Raw genomic sequence first — 19,769 nt, forward strand, 5'->3', positions numbered from 1 at the left:
AGAGATAGAGAAAATATGCATACAAAGTAACAATATGTGGCCTTTTGTCATTATGAATAGGTGTTGTAGCCATATTTAGAATGTGACAAAAGGATATATCGTGTTTCTTGTTTTCTCAATTGGAAAGGTATGAGGGTATGTCTGTACCTTTCCATACCGATGGTTACTATATAAGAGTTGCAAATTGAGTTGTGCATCAGAAATGGTGAGTAGAAGTATTATTTTATTTTATATATACAACTAAAAAGAAATTGTAAGCCTTTAGGGTGGTGTAGTCTCAAAGCTAGGTGGTATAAGTATTTTCATTCTAGACTGAAAGAGAGCATAAGAGAAAAATTGGGAAAATTCAATAGGGAAGGTCCTCAAAGTTTAGACATGGACACTGACTATGGATTCACAAAAAAGCCATGTTCAACTAGGATATATAAATGCCGTTGTTCATCTTTTTGAGGGTTAGGCCATATATCTTGAGAGCTCAATCGAGTGGGTTGTTGTGACCTTGTAAATGAGCTAGAGCGCTTGAAGTCTTGGTGACCTTCTACAAATTTGAACCCTCCAAGTTTGGTACATATAGATGGCCGACACAATAACTCGCTATGCTGGGATTGGAGATACCCCTATAGTGGAGAAGTTCAATAGTAAACGACACCCGGTGACCACCAGGAGAGTCTAGCAGCAAGTAGTGAGCTTTAACAACTTAAGGCACTTGCCTTGATTGGTGGTGCTGTTTTTGGATTGCCAAACATCATGATTGTGGTAAGGCTTGGTGACTGGGAGCATATCCTTTGTGGAGATCTAACATGGACTAGTGGTTGCATTTTGGCAACTGATACGACAAGAGAAATTAATAGTCTCTAGGGGTTAGCCAATAAGCACTCACTTATTGAAGCTAACACCCTTAGCATCGAACCATTCCCACCCATACAAGCATGCATTCTATTGGCTATCTAGTGAGGGAGATTTAAGTGCTTTTTGAGGGATGGATGGTTTTAATTTGAAAACATCCAAGCATTTTCTTTTTTTGTGGAACAAGAAATGGAAGACATATGTGACACAAAGATAGAGGCAATAGGAGAAGAAGAAAATAATATCACACTTCTAGCTTTAGTAAAGTCGAGATAGAGTAACAAGCAAACGAAATACAAATATGTGACATTTTGTCCCTCTAGAAACATGTTCTAACCATATTTAGAGTGCAACAAATGGATATGTCATGTTTCTAGTTTCCTCAATTCGAAGGTTATGGTGGACTACCTATATCATTCCATACCGATCATTACTATATAAATGTTACAAACAAGACGTAGTCCTAAAACTAGGTGGTGTAAGTTTTTTGCTAGCCTAAAAGAGAGAAGAAGCAAAATCAAATTAATGAAAATGTTCAATGAGGATGGACCATGAAGGGTACATGAGCACGTACCACGGACTAATGCACGACACATATATGCTTAGTGCATGTGTTCCTCAGTTCTTTAAATTTTATGCAAGCTTAGTGCATGTGTTGTTTAGTTATTTAAATAATTGGATGTAGTTTTATGCTTGCTTTGATTTTGTTTTCATCATCACCAAAAAGGGATGTGTGAATGATCATATATTGTTTTGGTGATTTAGATGAAAACATAGGCACTAGGACTAACATATGTGTGAAGATGTGTTAGATAGACTCTAAGTGGTCTTTTAGAAAATTTGGAATTTGATCCTAGTTGCTAGTTATGGTGGTTGGCTCTATATATATGGGTTGCCATCTACGTTACACGAGTACGGGTACGAGTATCGGATACAATACGTATCGGATACGTGGATACGCACTTTCTAAAAATAAAATCCACTAAAATAGTGTATCCGAGTATCCGTATCCGCGTATCCGACGAGTATCGGATACGGATACGTCACCCCTCTTGGAGTATCCGTGTAACATAGGTTGCCATGGTTTGCCTGTTATGGTGGGAGAGTATCTCAGGGCTACTAAAGCTAGGGCAAGCTACTCTAAAGTGCATCCACCTCTCAAATATATGCATAAACATCACATCCATGGCTAGGATATATAGACACACTTATTCATCTTTGTGAGGGTTATGCTATAGATCTTGAGAGCTCAAGTGAGTGGGTTGTTGTGACCTTGTAAATGAGCCATAGCACTTGACATCTTGGTGACCTTCTGCAGTGAACCATCCAAGCATGGTATATGTAGAAGGCTTGCGCAATAACTCCCTATGCTGGGCTTGAGGGTACCCCTATATATAGTGGAGAAGTTTGGTAGTAGATGACAGCTTGGTGACAAGGGAGAGTCTAGAGGAAAGTAGGGAGCCTTAATGGCTTAAGGCACTTGTCTTGATTGGTAATGGCGCCTTTTTTGGCTTGTTGAACATCATCACCAGGGTAAGGCTCGATGAGTGAGAGCATATATCCTTTGTGGAGTTCAAACATGGACTAGTGGTTTTGCATTTTGGCAACCATTGCCACCCATACAAGCATGTATGCTATTGACTACCTATCGAGGGACATTTAAGTGCTTTTGAGGGATGGAGGGTGTTGACTCGAAAACGTCCAAGCGTTTTCTTTTTTTGTGCAACAAGAAATGCAAGATAGATGGGACACATACAGAGGCAGCGGAAGAAAGAAGAAAGTAATATCAGACTTCTAACTTTAATAGTAGTTGAGATAGAGTAATAAGCAAACAAAATACAAACATGTGACATTATTTGTCGTTCTGAAAAGATGTTCTAACCATATTTAGAATGTGACAAAAGGATATGCCGTGTTTCTAGTTTCCTAAATTCGAAAGCGACAAGAGGGTATCTATATCATCCGTATCGATCGTTACTATATAAACGTTACAAAAAGAGCTATGCATCGATAACGGCAAACAAAAGCATAATTTTGTTTTATATGAAACTAAAAAGCAAGAAACCCTAGGACAGGTAGGTATGCATGGATAACAGCAAACAAAAGCATAATTAGGGCACCTCTAGCCTAGTGTCAAAGCTAGGCGATGTAAGTGTTGTTTGCCAACCTAAAAGAGAGAAGAAGAAAAAAATGATAAAATTTTAGTGAGAATGGTCCTCTCAAAAGGTAGCCAGCAGGCACCTATCGCAGATTGATGACATGTGTCCATACAAAATCCTCCAACTCGATCTAACTCTCAACTTGAAAACATTTAAGGGTTCATTTACCGTTACACACCTACAGCCTAGTTAGGGATGGCAACGGGTAGCAAGAACCCAATACCCTCGAGGGAGCTCTGTCATAGTTTCTGCACGTGTTAGCAAGGTTTTTTTTTAAAAAAAAAATTTCGGGTGTAGACAACCCATGGGTAACCTATATCCGCACTTGCACGGTATATATAACCACAAAAACTGTACCAACAGTACATGGTACGTGTTTTTTCGTGTGTAAAAAAAAAAAATCTACTGAAATATGTGTATGAGCGTGAATACCCCTCGTGTATAAACCGTTACCACTACAGCTAATTTGGTGACAGCGCGATGCTGCTAACTATATATCACATCATTTTTTTTTCTGTCTACTAATAGCTGTTAGCAAAATTATTATTTTTTATTAAGTGTGTCACAGCTTGATTATTTGTAGTTAATAATTAATCTACGCAAACAAGTCCCACGCATGCATCCATGCATGGTGTGTTGAACTGTGTGAACACGAGATTATTCCATTCCCACCACCCCTGCGACGCTAGTCTCTGCCCGCCCGCCGCCCTTGATTCACGGTGGCCGTCGCCCGCCACCTGCAGCCTCGCTCGTCCACGCCACCGTCGCCCGGCCGCCTTCCCCACCCACCCAGCCTGCTGGCTGCGTCGTCCCGCGCGCCGCCCGGCCAGGCCAGCACCGATCCAATCCACGTAACCAAACCAACCACCGCGCCGCGCCCAGGTACCTCGGCCGGCGACGCGGTCGATCAGTTGCACATCTCCCCTTCCTTTTAGGGCCGCCGATCGAACAACCCTCTCATTTCAATCACACCGCACTCACACACACACACACACACGCATGCATCCATATCCATAAACCCTCACGCGCGCCGCCCTCCCGCACGCATTCTTCCTTCTCCCCCCCCCCCCCCCCCCCCACAGTGCCCGCGATCCAGTCCACGTCCTCCCGCGCCGCTCGATCGACGCCGGCGACCGACCTCTAACAACCCGGCCGCCAGAGCGGTTACGCGGATCAATCGCCGTGCCACGCCGAAAGGTGAGAGCTGACGTGAACGGGCGCTAGCTAGACGACGACGACGACGACACCGGCCGGCGCGGCTGGCGTGGCAAGGCGCCGTGCGGGGCTCGCCGACGTCCGCTATAAAACCGGCAGGTCCCCCTGCGGAGGGGGATACACACCCACAGAGAGAGAGAGAGATCGCATTCATTGTCTTTTTTTGTTTCCGTCGCTGCAGTAGTACGTGCGCTCAGAGAGGAGGAGGAGGAGGAGGAGGAGGAGGATCGGATCAGGAGGAAGGAGATGGCGACCTGCAGGGAGAGCGGCGGGTTGGTGGCGGTGCGGTGCGCCGGAAGGATCGGGGTGGTGGCCTCGGTGGCCATGAACCTCGCGTGGATCGCCATGTACATCCGCCGCCGCTACTTCGGCGCCGGCGGCGGCGGATCTGACAACAACGGCCGCGGCGTCACCACGGTGGAGCCGTCCAAAGGGAAACCGCCGGTCACTGAGGACTCAATTGTTAACCTGGACCAGTGAGTGATCCCATCCATATTACAAGATCTTTGTTACCTTCTGCTTCTGTTTCTATTTATTGCCCGTCCATCGATCGCTAGTGCCCGGGCGTCCGGCGCCGCAGTTCGCACGGACGAACAGCGTTGTTGTTGTTGTTGTTCTTGTTGTTTTTAGGGCTTAGCGTTCCTTTCTGAATAAACGATTCGGATGAGGAAGAGATAGTCATATATGGGCTTATTAGCGAACTGTTGTTATCATGGGCTGATCGTTTGGGTGGAGAGCCTGTTCGCTTGTCGTACTTTTTCCATAATGAATCAATGAACAGTATTTTCAGCCATAACTTTTTACACCAGTGAACGGATTTGTGCCCCGCGATGCGCAAATCGCTCCGTTCCGATTTGGGGAGCCAGCCCCAGCCCCCCAGCCATATGCTGTTTCACTGTGAAGTGAGGCAGCTAGAGTGTGGAACACATATACATCGTCCGTGAAAGGCACCTCTGGCCCTCTCCATCTGGCAAGGACATGTGTACCTGGTTGTCTGATTAATTGTTGATCATCAGTACTATTTGTTTATTTTGCCTGATTATTAATTGTTCATCAGTAGTATTTGTTTATTTTGCCTGATTATTTGTTGATTAGTTTTCTAGGGGATTAATTGTTGAGTACCTCCCTTCGTTCCAAACTATAAGTTATTTTGGCTTACTATGTATCTAGACGTAACATACATCCAGATGGATAGCAAAAACTATGTATATACTTAGAAAAAGTCAAAACGACTTGCAATTTGGAATGGAGGGAGTAGTATTTACTTATTTTGCCAAGTTTAATTGCTGATAGTAGTATTTATTTATTTTGTCTTTTCATCTGCTGTTTGTTCTATTTGTTTAATTGGATGGTTGAATTTAGGAAATAGTTAACAGAGTGAAAGCAGAGATGGATTGAGAAAGAAATGGTAAAGATGGTGCCTGTAAACCAAAAAGTACATACTGTTTCACAAAAAACAGTACAAATTGCAATTACCAACCTTATATATATATATATAGCATATTGTATATAATTTCTTTAATCTGAATCCTAGCTACTTTGTTGTCTCTGTTCTCTATATGCTAAGAACTTCGCTGTGCCTTAATTAATTCGATTTCCTCCAAGGCCATGTAAAAAATCCATGCATGGTTTACTCGCGAATCCATCTCCATGCATCGTCCATGCATGCCACGCTGCACACACATGTTTTTAACTTGTTTCTGTTCGTTGTTGCAGTGGTGACCCGACTATGTATGAGGAGTTCTGGCGTGGGACAGGAGATAGCGCCTCCATTTTCATCCCTGGTTGGCAAACAATGAGCTACTTCTCCGACCTCGGCGGCATTTGTTGGTTCGTCGAGCCCGGCTTCGAGCGCGAGGTCCGGCGTCTCCACCGGCTCGTCGGAAATGCCATGGTCGACGGGTACCATGTGCTCGTCGGGACAGGCTCCACGCAGCTCTTTCAGGCCGTGCTGTACGCACTCTCACCTGCAAGCGACGGCACGCCCATGAACGTCGTCTCACCGGCACCATACTACTCGGTAAGAATAGATCAAGAATTATTCATATACATCAATGTTGAAAATGTGGTTTGTTGGTTTATTCAAGGAAATTGCATTATCTCATCTCATGAAAAAGGCACCTACTTCAATTTCTACAACACATTGTTATGACATAATCTTGCTGATTTTGAATATGTGCAGTCATACCCATCTGTGACCAACTTTCTGAACTCTGGGCTTTACCGTTGGGGTGGTGATGCCAATACATTTGATGGTGACACCTGTATTGAGCTCGTCTGCTCGCCAAACAACCCTGATGGTAGCATCAGAAAAGCTGTCATCAAATCCAAGTCTAGCAAGGCTGTTTATGACTTCGCCTACTACTGGCCACAGTACGCACCCATCACCGAGGCAGCTGGACATGATATCATGTTATTCACTGTATCCAAATGCACCGGCCATGCCGGCACTAGACTGGGGTAACCATTTCTTGATCAATTGTCAATTTTATGTTCAAAATTTTCTACATCAATAATGGTATATATGACATTATTTCTGTATTAACCTAATTTAAGAGATATAAACTACGGTTTGCTGCATGGATGGTTGTAGGTGGGCATTGGTGAAGGATACTGAGGTGGCCCAGAAAATGATTAAGTTTATAGAGCTCAACACAATTGGCGTATCCAAGGACTCCCAACTTCGTGCCGCTAAGATTATTGGGGCAATCTGTAACGGCTATGAGCTATCATCTGCTGGTAAAACAAGCCACCTCTTCCATTTTGCTAAGGAAAAAATGGCGGAACGTTGGATTAGACTCCGTGCAGCTGTGGCAGCCTCAGACATTTTTACTCTCCCAAATGAGCTATCAGGCTATTGTAGTTTTTCCAAGGAGGCAGTCACCGCCAATCCTCGTAAGAAATCACACTTTCTAATTTTTCATTCTCATATCTATTAGTAGAATTATTGTTTTTTATACTTTTGTCTAACATTAGGGAGTATTTTTTTTATTTTATTTTTCCTTGGTTAGCATTTGCATGGCTTCGCTGCAAGAAGGATGATATTGAAGATTTGGAGGGCTTTCTGCGTGGGAAAAAGATAATCACTCGAGGTGGCACAAAGTTTGGAGTGGATGGGAGGGTTGTCAGGGTTAGTATGGTTGACACAGACCAAGCCTTCAATGTGTTCATCAATCGTCTCGCCACAATGAAGTGAAATTTGAGTGCAAATAAAGCACTTTGTGGCTACAAGGATGATAGTGTTCTAAGTTTGATTAGATGGAAGGATGTGGATGCTTTGGAAAACTTAATAATGTTTTATTTGTTCTATAATTCCGTGTTTTCTAGTATTGTATAATATTCAGTGTCGAATGCTATATGTAATTGAGGTTGTGTGGTCCATTTCGTTATCATGGCCAATTATTTATGGATGGCAATCATATAATACTGAGTTCATAATAATGTTATAGTTTGATAGCCCTAAGTTTTTATATGTTTATATTTTAGATTTCTTAATTGTATAGTTCTACGATAGTTGTACTTCACAAAGTTTGGAGAACGTTCCGATGCTAGGTATTATGTTGTTTATTTAACAACAAAAGGGATACCTATTATTTGAAATTGGATAAATTATTAGTCCCATTGCGAATTTATGGGTTAGTACCATTCCTAATTTATACAAAGCTACTTGGTTTATAGTATTTAAGGGGTACTAAATCTTAAAAGCGTGTAATATGCATTGCCATTATAGTAGACAAATAAACTTATCATAAGATATCTATGCACCATAAGGTTCCATATTTAGTTATTTATTTGCTTGATTTCTTATGAAATGTCTCATCATTGTAGTTTGTGGACTAAAAGATATTTCCCGAGCAAGCACAACTCCCCTTGGATGGATATACATATGTAACGTTGTTAATTCAAAATCAATAGAAACCAGCATGCATTCCTTCAACCACTTGTTCATTTTAAAAGTGTTCAGCTTTAGATAGTGTTATCACTAGATACAACATCTTAAAACATGGTCATAAAAATTTACATTAACTAAACCCAATAAGGACAAACTACCGTAGGTTTGTCCTAAGTCAAACTTATCTCTCTTTGGCCAAGTATATAGAAAAATGCATAAACATCTACAACATCAAACTAGATTCATTAAATACACTAGGACACATATTTTGATAGTGTATTTGTTTGATAATGTAGATGGTAATATCTTTTCTATGAACTTGGCCAAAGTTAGATAATTTTGACTTTGGACAAAGCTAAAGCGACTAGATGCATAGTGTACACATATTATAATAACTACTCCCTCCATTCAAATTATAAGTCATTATGATTTTTCTAGGTACATAGTAAAAGTTATATATCTAGACATGCATAGTGTACATAGATGCATAGCAAAAGCTATGTGCCTAGAAAAGTTAGAACGACTTATAATTTAGAATGGAATGGAGTAGTATATATTTCAAGAAATAAGTATTTGTAATTGTTCAATTTAGAATTAGACATTGCTTTTATTTCAGGAATGGCACGTGCCCATGCACATGATACGACTAGATGAACTCTAGAATTTATGCACTTTGAATAAATTTTATCATTCATGCAATGCACAAAATCTCTATGATTATTACATAGTATTGCTCATAAAGGCACATGTTCTCATTTAAGTTTTATGACAGCATTCCTCTATGCGATATCATAGTGTTTTCTTTTTATATCATGTATTATAGGGAGTATCATCTTTATCTTTATTGTCTACAAAACCTCATGACGAGCAAGCTCCATTTTAAAACTTCGTGCAATATTGTTTCTAGTTTCATGAAGGGAAGTACTATAAAAAAAAATGTTCTATGTTATTATGAACTCTCTTAGAGTGTCTTTTGTCGAGGTCAATGTGCTCTAGGGAAGTCTTCGATCGTATTATTTGCTCAGAGACACCAGTCAACTGTAGTTTTGCTGATGGAAACTACTCATTTGTAAATTTTCACCAATGGAACAATTTAATTTCCTACTTGAGAGGAGAGATAAATATACGAAAAGACCAATTTTCCCTAGGTTCAAGTAGGGTTCATAGGTCAGTGCTCCTGCTGCTCACGCTGGCGCATCGATGAGGATATACCCGACCTCTGTAGCCAACTATGGAGAAGAACATAGATGGAAGGGAAAACTGACCGTACTTTACAAGGGGAAATTAACATTTCACACTATTTTCTCTCTCATCGCAAGCACAATATGAATACTTAATTTCCTTTCTGTCCACCAACAAACATTTAGCAATGAATATATAGTGTTCATTAGCAAACCAACATTGAGTGGTGTTCATGACTAAAAGCTTCATGACTAAAAGCCACCACTAGATAGTTCCCTACAAAAAATTGTCTTTTTGATAGCCATCTATTGTTTTCAATCCAAGGTTCCATTAGGGGGAATTTTGGAATTGTTTCCTTATCCTAGTGCTAACTTTAGATCTCTAACTACGTGCAACATTTATGTGACCCCAAACCGAGAACTAAGTCGTTTGTCTCCTTAGGGAAGCAAATGTACTAGTACATACTCTTATTTCCACATTGCCAATTGGTGGACCATCATAGGAGAGTGGGTGTTGGCACTGTTTCTGATGATGGTTTTATTTAGTCATTGCACATACGACGAATATCAAATAATTGATAATAATCATTAATTTCTATTCATCCATTTGTCCCATTGGGGCATGATTGCTCTGAGAAATGTGGATTTGCACAAGATGGATTTGTTTCTTTGATTGAATGCCATGATTTCCCATTCATTTGGCAAAACAGGATAAATGGCAAGGCACTAATTAGGTTATAAAATAGGACTAAAACTATAATACTTTTAAGAATAAATTGTCAGGTTTCATATATACCACCGACAAGTAATCTCAGTATCACGTGTAGCAGATTAAAGGCATAACACACAAGACATAGACTTATACACAAGTTCAAATAGAGGGTGCATATGTCCAGTGTATGATGATGCTTGATTGCTCCTTGTGTGTCATATGCTAATATGCATGCATGTAGGGATTTAAGGTGTCTATCGGGAAGCTCCCTACCGGCCTCCTTATATAGTTTAGGGTAGGGTTACAGATAGACCCCTGATGGGTTTACATATTGATTTCCTAGCTGGTTACAAAAGCTTTTGAACGACATCAGTTTCCATGTATACCTATCTATTCCTTGTTAACAAACAGATGAGATACCCCTGAGTTAGATTTGTCCACATCGGCCTATTGGCCGATCCAACTATGTCCTAGGGAACCAGTTATAGCAATGGTGAGGGTGTCGGGGCCCATGAATTCATCACAATGGAAGAAGTCTGAAGTGTCTTTGAGAACTAATGCTTAGATTTAACTAACATCTAGATTTTGTTATGGGAATAGCAGGTATATTGTAGTATTTTTCATTTTTTTGGCACTCCAAAGCCATACATTTTTTTAGCTTTCATCAACGAACTATAACCTAACCCTTGGGTTGTTAACATCTAGAACTTCAACAATTTAGGTGGTGGAATGGAAACTGTAAGTCCCCCAAATTATTTGGATCATTGGAGGGTTGTTCTATTGCATCTAGTGCTTACATGGTCCAGAATGAGGTCATGGATTATTTTCTTTTGTTTAAAGGATGATCACTTCTGTGAGTGGTTTAATTGGCTAGCTAGGTACCTCCAGGCAAGCTTGTGGAATGGAACATCTTGATGTTTTGGTTGTATAGACTACTAGACCCTAAGCATACCCCAGATAGTGTAAAAGGAGGCATGAAGTCAAGCTACACTAGAATGTAGGCATGTGCAACCACATTGTATGAACATGCCTTGGCTTGAGTACGTAGTGCACTAGGAAGTCCAACTCACCTATATATAAACTACACCCTCTCTGCCACCCACTAGGGTTATGTTTGTTCCCTTAGTTGTGTCACCTCCCTTTTATCACCTCTATTTCTAACCTCCTCTAGCACACCAGATTGCTCGGCCAGTGCTAGAAGATTTGTCAAAGGGCTTTATCCACTAGTGCTTGAAGATTCTCTTTGCCATCTAAGCTGTAAGAAAAATTGTTGCCGTCCACACTCCTTTGATTCCTAACTATAGTTCTCCTATTTGATTTTTTTTCTACTTTTCTACTTGATCTATTTTTCTGGCTATTATCTATCTCTATGATCTATTTGTGGAGAGCATTCATGTGCCTAGGGTTTCTTCTTGATCATGGCTACTACATTGGTTTTGGGTGATTTAGTATATGGTTTTTTTCCTGTTGCTTTTACATGACGATGCAACTAGCGCTCAAACGCTCGGCTTTAGGGGCATGTCTGGAAAACGGACAGAGCATGGCCCATCCTACGCACGGCTTGTCCTCCTGCCGCGCCACCATCCCACCGTCCCACCGCACCCCACAGGACCACCATGCCTCGTCGCATCGCCACCACGTGCGGCGCGTCCACCGCTGCACCACCGTGCCTCGTCGCATCGCCATCCCCCACTGTAACACCATCCCCTGCACGCCCATTGCCCTTCATGCTCCATCAATACCGTGGTCCATTACCTTGCAAACATCAAAAGTATTACTTGTTTGCAACACTAGAACAAGTCTACTGCACCATCAGAATAAGGCTACTGCTACAATAGAGCAAAGCACAATGCGAGAAAGCAACATTAGGAAAAAAGACTAATGCAACAAAGAAATATTACTTATTACAACATCAAAACAAAGCTACTGCAATGCGAGATGCAACATAAAAAATGAGAACATCAAAACAAAGCTACTGCAACATCAGAATAAAGCTAGCTACTGCAACATCAGAATAAAGCTACTTGTTGCTAGGCAGGGCTTTTGGCGAAATTGCATGCGAGAGCTCGATGGGTCTCAATAATACCATGAACGTTCTGGCAAGATCAACCCTTGTCTTCTGCTTCTCCAGTTCCTCCATTCCGTCCTGAAGCATCTTCATTGATTCTGAATAATGGGCTTCACGCTCTTCTCGAGCTGTCTTCATTTTGGCAATCTCTGCGGATAGCTCCGCACAAATACCCTGTGCTTTCAGCTCCAAATTCTGGACAACAGTCTAATAAATGGTTATTCAGATAACTACACTATTGGACAGCTAAATTTTTCTTAAGCAAATATTACCTGCAGAAGGGCTTCAAATTCAGATTACTTCCATACAACCTCGGACCAAGAATCCTTGATCCGAGTAATCTCCACATCAGATGGTTGCGGCAGATGACTGGAGGATGCTAGTACAGTGTCCGGTGTTGCTTGCCCCGCGTCAATTCTGCCTCCATGACTAGCAGTTCGCTCCAGCGTTTCAGCTACCTCAGCTTCATTATTCCTGAATGAAGGATGGTCTTGTCCGACCTCTATCATCTCAGTTCCCAATGAACTCCGCAGAGATACTGGCAATGCCGGATTGACTTCATGGGGTAGTGGAATTGGCGTTGGCAGTGCGCTCGGTGGCATCCTATAATTTTACTGTTCAGCCAAATATCCAGATGATGGCAGTCAGTACTCTAAAAAATAACAATACTTAGGCCTTGTTTAGTTCAAAAAAAATTTTGGATTTCGGTACTGTAGCATTTTCGTTTTATTTGATAAATATTGTCCAATCATGGACTAACTAGACTTAAAAAATTCATCTCGTGATTTACAAGCAAACTGTGCAATTAATTTTTGTTTTCGTCTATATTTAATACTTCATGCATATGCCGTAAGATTCGATGTGACAGAGAATTTTGAAAAGTTTTTGTTTTTTGTGGAGGCCTTGTTTACTTCATGAAAAATTTTGCAAAACGCTACGGTAGCACTTTCGTATTTGGCAAATATTGTCCAATCGTGGCCTAATTGGGCTCAAAAGATTCGTCTCGTAAATTACATGCAAACTATGTAATTAGTTATTTTTTATCTATATTTAGTGTTTTTTATGCATGTGAAGTAAGATTCGATGTGACAGAAAATCTAGAGCATTTTGCAAAAAAAAAATTGGGAAGTAAACAAGGCTTTACTCTTCCGACGGTATTTTGGAGTCAGGTAACTTCACTCACTTTGATGCACTGCTAATAAGCCTGAAGACCGAAGGCACTACTCCCTCCGTCCCAAAATAAATGTCGTTTTCGCTTCCCGATAAATAACTTTGATTAAATATATAGTAAAAAATATTAATATTTATAATACATAATTAATATCATTGGAAAGATTTTTAAGTCTAGTTTTTTAAAAAAATTATTTAGAGATATAAATATTGCACGTATTTTCTATAAATCGAGTCAAACTTGTGGCACGAAAACCTAAAACGACACTTTTTTGGGAGAGAGGGAGTACTCGTCCTTCTGACTGACGCGCCATTGGAATAATCTGACCGAAGGCACTACTCGTCCTTCACTCACTTTCTTTTAATTATTTTTGTGCTTCATTTTATTTTTTTTCCTTTTCTAATTTTGTGCTTCATTATTTTTATCTCCTTTTTGTTTTATCTATTTTTTATTATTCCTTTTAAATTTTTTAAATTCTTTATCTTTTTATTCCTTTTTACTTTTTACTTCTTTTTTTCCTTTCCTTTTTTTCTTTTCTTTTCTTTTCCTACCTTTCCATTTCTTATTATTTTTTCTTTCCTTGCTTCTATTTATTATTTTAAAATATTCTTTTTACTTTTTTATGTTTTTATTTAATTTATTTAATTTTTATTGCTATAGTTAAATATTAAGTTTGTTCCATTTTATCCTTGTCTTTATGCTTTGTCATTTCTTTTGTTTTCTTTCTTTTCCTTTTTCTCTTTTGCCTTAATGTTTTCTATATATCTTTTATTTTCCCCCTTTCTATTTACTCTAATTAATTGTTTCATTTTTCATAGTTACTTTTATTTTTTTCTTTTGTATTTTCATGAGATGCTATGTTTAATTTTTAGTTTCTCCTTTTATTTCTTTTTTTATGTTTGCACATGTGATGTTCTATTTTTATATTTTTCTTTTTTCTTTTGATTTATTTTCTTTTGTTTCTTTTTTAATTATGTTTTATTTCGATTTGTGTTTTTAATTTCTTAATTTTTCTTTTGATGTTCTATTTTTACGTTTCTTTTATATCTTTTCTTATTATTTTTTGTTTCCTTTTTCAATTTTTTTGTTTATTTTTTGTTTCATGTGATATTTTATTATTCTTTTCATGGTTTTTAATATTTCTTTTACTTTTCTCTTTTTTTTTTCTTTTAGTGCATCATTCAATTTTAAATTTTATTTCTTTGTTTTATGTGTTTATTATTATTATTTTCATTTTTTATATTTCTTATTTTTTTTACTTTTCTTATTTATTTTATGATGTTCTATGTTATATTTTATGTTCATGTAGTATACACGTGATTTTTTTTATATTCATTTTTTATGCATGTGATGTTTTTTTATGTTTACGTGATATACGTGCAATGATTTATAATGTATTTTGTGATGTTCGCGTACTATACATGTGATGTTCTATGATGTATTTTTGTGATGTTCACACAGTATACAAGTCATGTTCTATGATGTATTTAGTGACGTTCACATAATAGCTATCTTTACATGCGTTACTTCTGATACCAATTCTGTAGATTAAATATAATTTATTCGCGTGCACCTACTCTATTTGGGCGGGAATTAATTGGGCAAGAAGTCATCGGACGGAGACTTTGGTCCGCCCATTCGGACCCTAGCAGCCCCCCTCGCAGGTAGCCCAAACACGGCTGCAAATTTTCATCGCACTCAGATCAAGGGATAATCGCACAAACAAACTAACAAATCATAAGGCCTTGTTTAGTTCTGAAAAAGTTTTAGTTTTAGGTATTGTAGCACTTTTTGTTATTATTTGGCATTTATTATCCAATTAAAGAGTAACTAGCTCAAAAGATTCATCTTGTGATTTATAGACAAACTATACAATTAGTTTTATTTTCGTCTATATTTAATGCTTCATGCATGTGCCGCAAGATTCGATGTGACGAGAAATCTTGAATTTATTTTGTTTTTGTTTTTGGGGTGATCTAAACAAGACCTAAATGAAAAAAGTCTACTTCACCTCTCAACTATAGAGGATGGACTACTTAGCCCCCTCAACTTTAAAACCAGCTGAACTTTTCAAAACCTTTCAAATAACCTCCTTGGACGGTTTTCGATGGTGGTTCCGTTACAGTAACAATGGTTTTACTACAGTGACAGCGGTTTTATCTTTTTGTTTTTTATTTATTTTAGCTGAATCTTTAAAAAATGATAGTAAATCATAGAAAAATTATAAAATAAAAAATCTAATTTTGTTGGACTCCATATGAGTAGATCTACACAGTGAATATATAATATGACATACTTCAGTACAAAGTTTTTGTTGTAGATTTTATAGAAAATAATATGGTGAGTTAAGTTCGGTTTTAAAGTCAAGGGGGTTAAGTAGTCCACCCCTCATAGTTTGGGGGTGAAGTAGACTTTTTCCAATCATAAATACCTTATGTTTGGTTATTTGATATCACGGTAGCAATACTCTCCTCCAACTCGCCTGGGGCATCCGTGCTCGTTGCAACCGCCAGGCTTTCCCCTGATTTGCTAGTTCCCTCATCTTCCCTGGTGCGCTCTAGAGTGGGAGCTGACCCCAAAATAGATGAGTCGGAACTACCATCCTCTCACTCTACAGACTCTGTATCTGTGGTCTATAAAGTTAAGTCCACGATCCTGCAGCAATTAACATGATAGATTTAGGATGTTTACTCAGAAATTAAGACCTTTAATACATGATTACCTAGCTTTGAGCACTCTCTTAGGACGTACCACAAAGGGCTATGTTGATTGTATTTATTGTGACAACCATCCTCTTTCGTATCGCCTAAGGAGCAAAATTGGATATTTTTTTGTTCCAAAGGAACATCACTTGTGGAGAACCAATGAGTTTGCCAAACTTCATGAAAGCAATGACCCAGTAGGTGATTTCTTTGAGGAAGAGGTGCTGGTTGAATTGGAGAGAGTTAAAGATATTAGACTCAGGAACCCACAAGGAACTGGGAAAAGGAAGCATTCCAAGTTGGAAGGGGTCATGTGCAAATTTGGAGCCAAATGGTTAATTTTGGAAGTTACCATATTGGAAAATACTAGAGCTGAAACATAATCTTGATGTCATGCACATTGAGAAAAACATATGTTAACCTAATTGAGAAATTCTCAATATAAATGGGAAGACAAAAGACACGCTCAAAGCTAGGCTTGATTTGAAAGATTTGGGAATTAAGTAGGAGCTGCAATTTAGAGACGATGGATTTTCATGTGAGAAGATCCTGGCTTTCCATCTCATTGTCATCGAGTGTGCCACGTCGAAAGGTGAGCTGGCGGGCGCTAGACACCACCGGCCAGCGTGGCAAGATGTTGTGCGAGGCTTGCTCATGTCTGCTATAAAACAGCCATGTCCCCTGTAGAGGGATACACACACAGACACGTAGTGCTCTCACTCGCCTCGTGTTCCTTGCTTTTTGTTTGTCTCTGTGTTGATGGTTGTGAGTGCAAATATAATGTTAATGATTTTTGCAAGCGCACAAAAAATCATTGTAGCATTTCACCAGGAATATTCTAAGTATCATTATTTATATTTTACAATAGATGACAAATAAAAGCTTATTGAATAATAACAAAGGAGTATCTACGAACATACCACCATAGCAGGGGTAAATGTAATGATAGGAATTAATCATAATGATACTCAGGGGATAGACCATTAATAATTAAATAAACACAATAACTTGAGTGTATAATGGGTGAGTTAGATTCTATGATATTCTTACAAGCATATGTACTTAGTTATAGCAATAGATTAGTTCTATATTCATGCATAAGGTACATCGCTTTAGAAGAGCATGGCTAAACATATCTCTTCCATCGCAACCGGATCCTACTAATCCTACAAATGGGAGGTGGATTACAGAAAACCTCATAGTTGTCACTCTAATTGGTTTACCACACGTTCCGGCTTGCAGGGTGCATCTGTAGGCACTACTATGTAATAAACACCAGGCTTACTTATAGTGTGTTACTTAGCTCAGTTAGCCACTAAGCTAAGTGTTCTGTGATATTGTGCATAAGCATAAAGGTAACTTGGACTACTTCTAAGTGTATCATTTTAAGCATAATCATGTAAATAAGAATATAGCATGTAAGTATTGAAGTCTCAAAAGATATGAAATTGAAGATACAATGGCTTACCAAGCCTCCAAGAGTGGATCCAAAATCTATACATGAGTCCACTCGACCCTAACTCTCAAGATACTAATCTACTACATTGAAAGAGTTCTAGACCTAATCCTCCTGGTGTGCCTTGATATTGATCTCTCATGGATTTCTCAGGTGATGCCTCTATGGAGAGGGTCATGGGGTCCTTTTATAGGGGAGATGGAGTAGGGGGCAAGTAATCACCATGTCATTGATCCGTGCCATGACCTCATCTTGTCCCTTGATTCGAAACAACTCGGAAGCATGGTGGAGATTGCTCCTCATAGGCAGCCTAGGGTGGAGATTGGTCCTCATAGGAAGCGCAGTGGAGATTGACCCTCATAGACTCCACGTAAAATGGGATCCTGACAAGTCGAGCCCATAGGTTAGTCAGCCTAGGGTGGGGCTAGCCAGCCCCCTGTCAGCCTCTTGGCCTGATCTTTGGCAATATGTCTTGTCTAATGGTCTTGAGGCCCTTTTGGGTTGCATCCGACATGGATCATCAAAATTATTTCACATGTTATGGTCCATTTTGACCTATAGAATGGCTAAATTCACCTACATGCAAATATTCATCTAGACTTGTGGAATTCATTAGTTTAAAGCTTCTAACCTATGGTGATGTTTGATTTTAAGGATTTGAGCAAGTAAAATTGATGGTTTATTTTGGCGACAGAGACCGTCAACACTCTATGGGGTAGAGATGGTGAACTTTTAGAGAGGAAAAAGAGGTATCGGCTAGGGAGAGTGACAGGATGGCAGTGGTGTGCTATAATGGATGGATTGGGCTCATAGCCTCCATTGCCATGAACTTCATGTGGCACACATGTTCATTCATCGGTGCTACTTTGGTGATTGCTGGCTGATCCGATGGCAACAACGGCGATGGCAGGGAGGTCACCATAGTGTAGCCATCTAAAGCCAAGCCGCTAGTCACTATGGACTCCATCGTTAACCTGGACCATGGAGAGATCTGATCCATCACTCAATCTCGTTACCTTCTGTTTTTGTTTATACGTGTTTTTATTGGTATGTCCCACTGCCCATCCATTGATCGCCCATGTGCTCAGGCATCCATCATTGTCTAGAGTCATAGTCCAAATGAATGAACACCATTTTTGTTGTTATTATATTTCAAAGCAATAATGTTGTTCATCTGCTTGAACACTGGTTGACGACTAGTGACTGTCCAAATGGACAACCAATGATTTTTACATGCTAAAATTATATAGATATTGGTGTCATACCATGTTTGCACTTTAGACCAGTGTCAAAGCCCATAGATGGTCTAAAATACCATGGTTTGATATCCAGCAACATTGTTTGTCCATTTGGACTATGGCTCAGATAGCGACGGATGCCCATGCACAAGGGCGATCGATGGACAGACAATGGGAGATACCAATATGAATACGAATAAGAAAAGCAGAAAATAACAAGATCAAGTGATGGATTGGATCACTCACTGGTCAAGGTTAGCGATGGAGTCTGAAGTGAACGGTAGCTTGACTTTGGATAGATCCATCATGGTGACCTCCCCGTCGCTGCCATTGTTGTTGTCAGATCTACTGCTACCACCAACGTTGCGCCTATGGATGAACATCGCGAGCCACACAGAGTTCATGGTGATAGAGGCCATGACTCCAATCCTTCTAGCACAGCACACCACTACTATCCTACCGCTCTCCCAAGCCACCATGCACTCTGCCTCTCCCAAAGCTCAGAGTCTCTGCCATGCAGAGATAGAAACAAAAGGCAAGGAACATGAGGAAAGTGAGAGTGTTGTGTTTGTGTTTATCCCTCTATAGGAGGACCTACCAATTTTATAGTAGACGTGGGCAAGCCCCGCACGGCATTTGCCACACCAGCGAATGGCATCTAGCACCCACCAGCTTACCTTTTGACGTGGCACGATCAACAAGCAATGACAGCGAGAACAAAAGCCAAGATCCATGCATAACAACAAGAGAGGATGTCTGGATGTGGATGCGTATGGCGGAGGCCTCTGGGTTGTTACGGCGTGGCACGATGCAGAAGGACGTGGCCTGGATCACATCACTAGGGGAAGGATGTGGAGGGTGGTGCATGTGAGGGTTTATAGATGCATGCTAGTGCGAGTGTGGTGTGATCTAGATGAGGGTTTTGGTGGCCCTAAAAGGGAGGATGTGGCCTAGAACGTTAGGTTGGCACACTAGCTGGTGGTATCTAGTGCTCGCCAGATCACGTTTCCTCATGGCATGATCTATCTGCAATCACAGCAAGATGGAAAGCTAGAATCTTCTCACATGAATCTCCAACTCTCTAAATTGTAGCTCCTTTTTAATTCCCAAATCTGTCAAATCATGCCTA

At 39.8% G+C, this 19,769-nt stretch overlaps 1 protein-coding gene and 1 long non-coding RNA gene across 5 annotated transcripts; one reads left to right on the plus strand and one right to left on the minus strand.

Annotated features, from left to right (window-relative positions):
• LOC8080939 (L-tryptophan--pyruvate aminotransferase 1) lies at positions 4,091-7,549 on the plus strand. Its single transcript, XM_002439313.2, has 6 exons — positions 4,091-4,202; positions 4,402-4,696; positions 5,937-6,240; positions 6,403-6,680; positions 6,814-7,115; positions 7,232-7,549. Exons 2-6 carry the CDS (start codon positions 4,467-4,469, stop codon positions 7,414-7,416), a joined length of 1,299 nt encoding a protein of 432 aa, XP_002439358.1. The 5' UTR covers positions 4,091-4,202; positions 4,402-4,466; the 3' UTR covers positions 7,417-7,549.
• LOC110430159 lies at positions 11,264-19,215 on the minus strand. 4 transcript variants are annotated; one of them, XR_002447460.1, is made up of 6 exons: positions 18,887-19,214; positions 15,996-16,170; positions 15,676-15,899; positions 12,346-12,687; positions 12,092-12,268; positions 11,264-11,760 (listed from the first exon to the last, which is right to left on the minus strand). It is a non-coding gene; the product is annotated as an uncharacterized LOC110430159 (long non-coding RNA). The 4 variants fall into 4 exon arrangements; XR_002447461.1 differs by having other exon boundaries at positions 12,092-12,280; XR_002447462.1 differs by lacking the exon at positions 15,996-16,170 and having other exon boundaries at positions 18,887-19,215.

This window comes from Sorghum bicolor, chromosome 9, assembly GCF_000003195.3.
Source record: "Sorghum bicolor cultivar BTx623 chromosome 9, Sorghum_bicolor_NCBIv3, whole genome shotgun sequence".
Taxonomy (NCBI): domain Eukaryota; kingdom Viridiplantae; phylum Streptophyta; class Magnoliopsida; order Poales; family Poaceae; genus Sorghum; species Sorghum bicolor.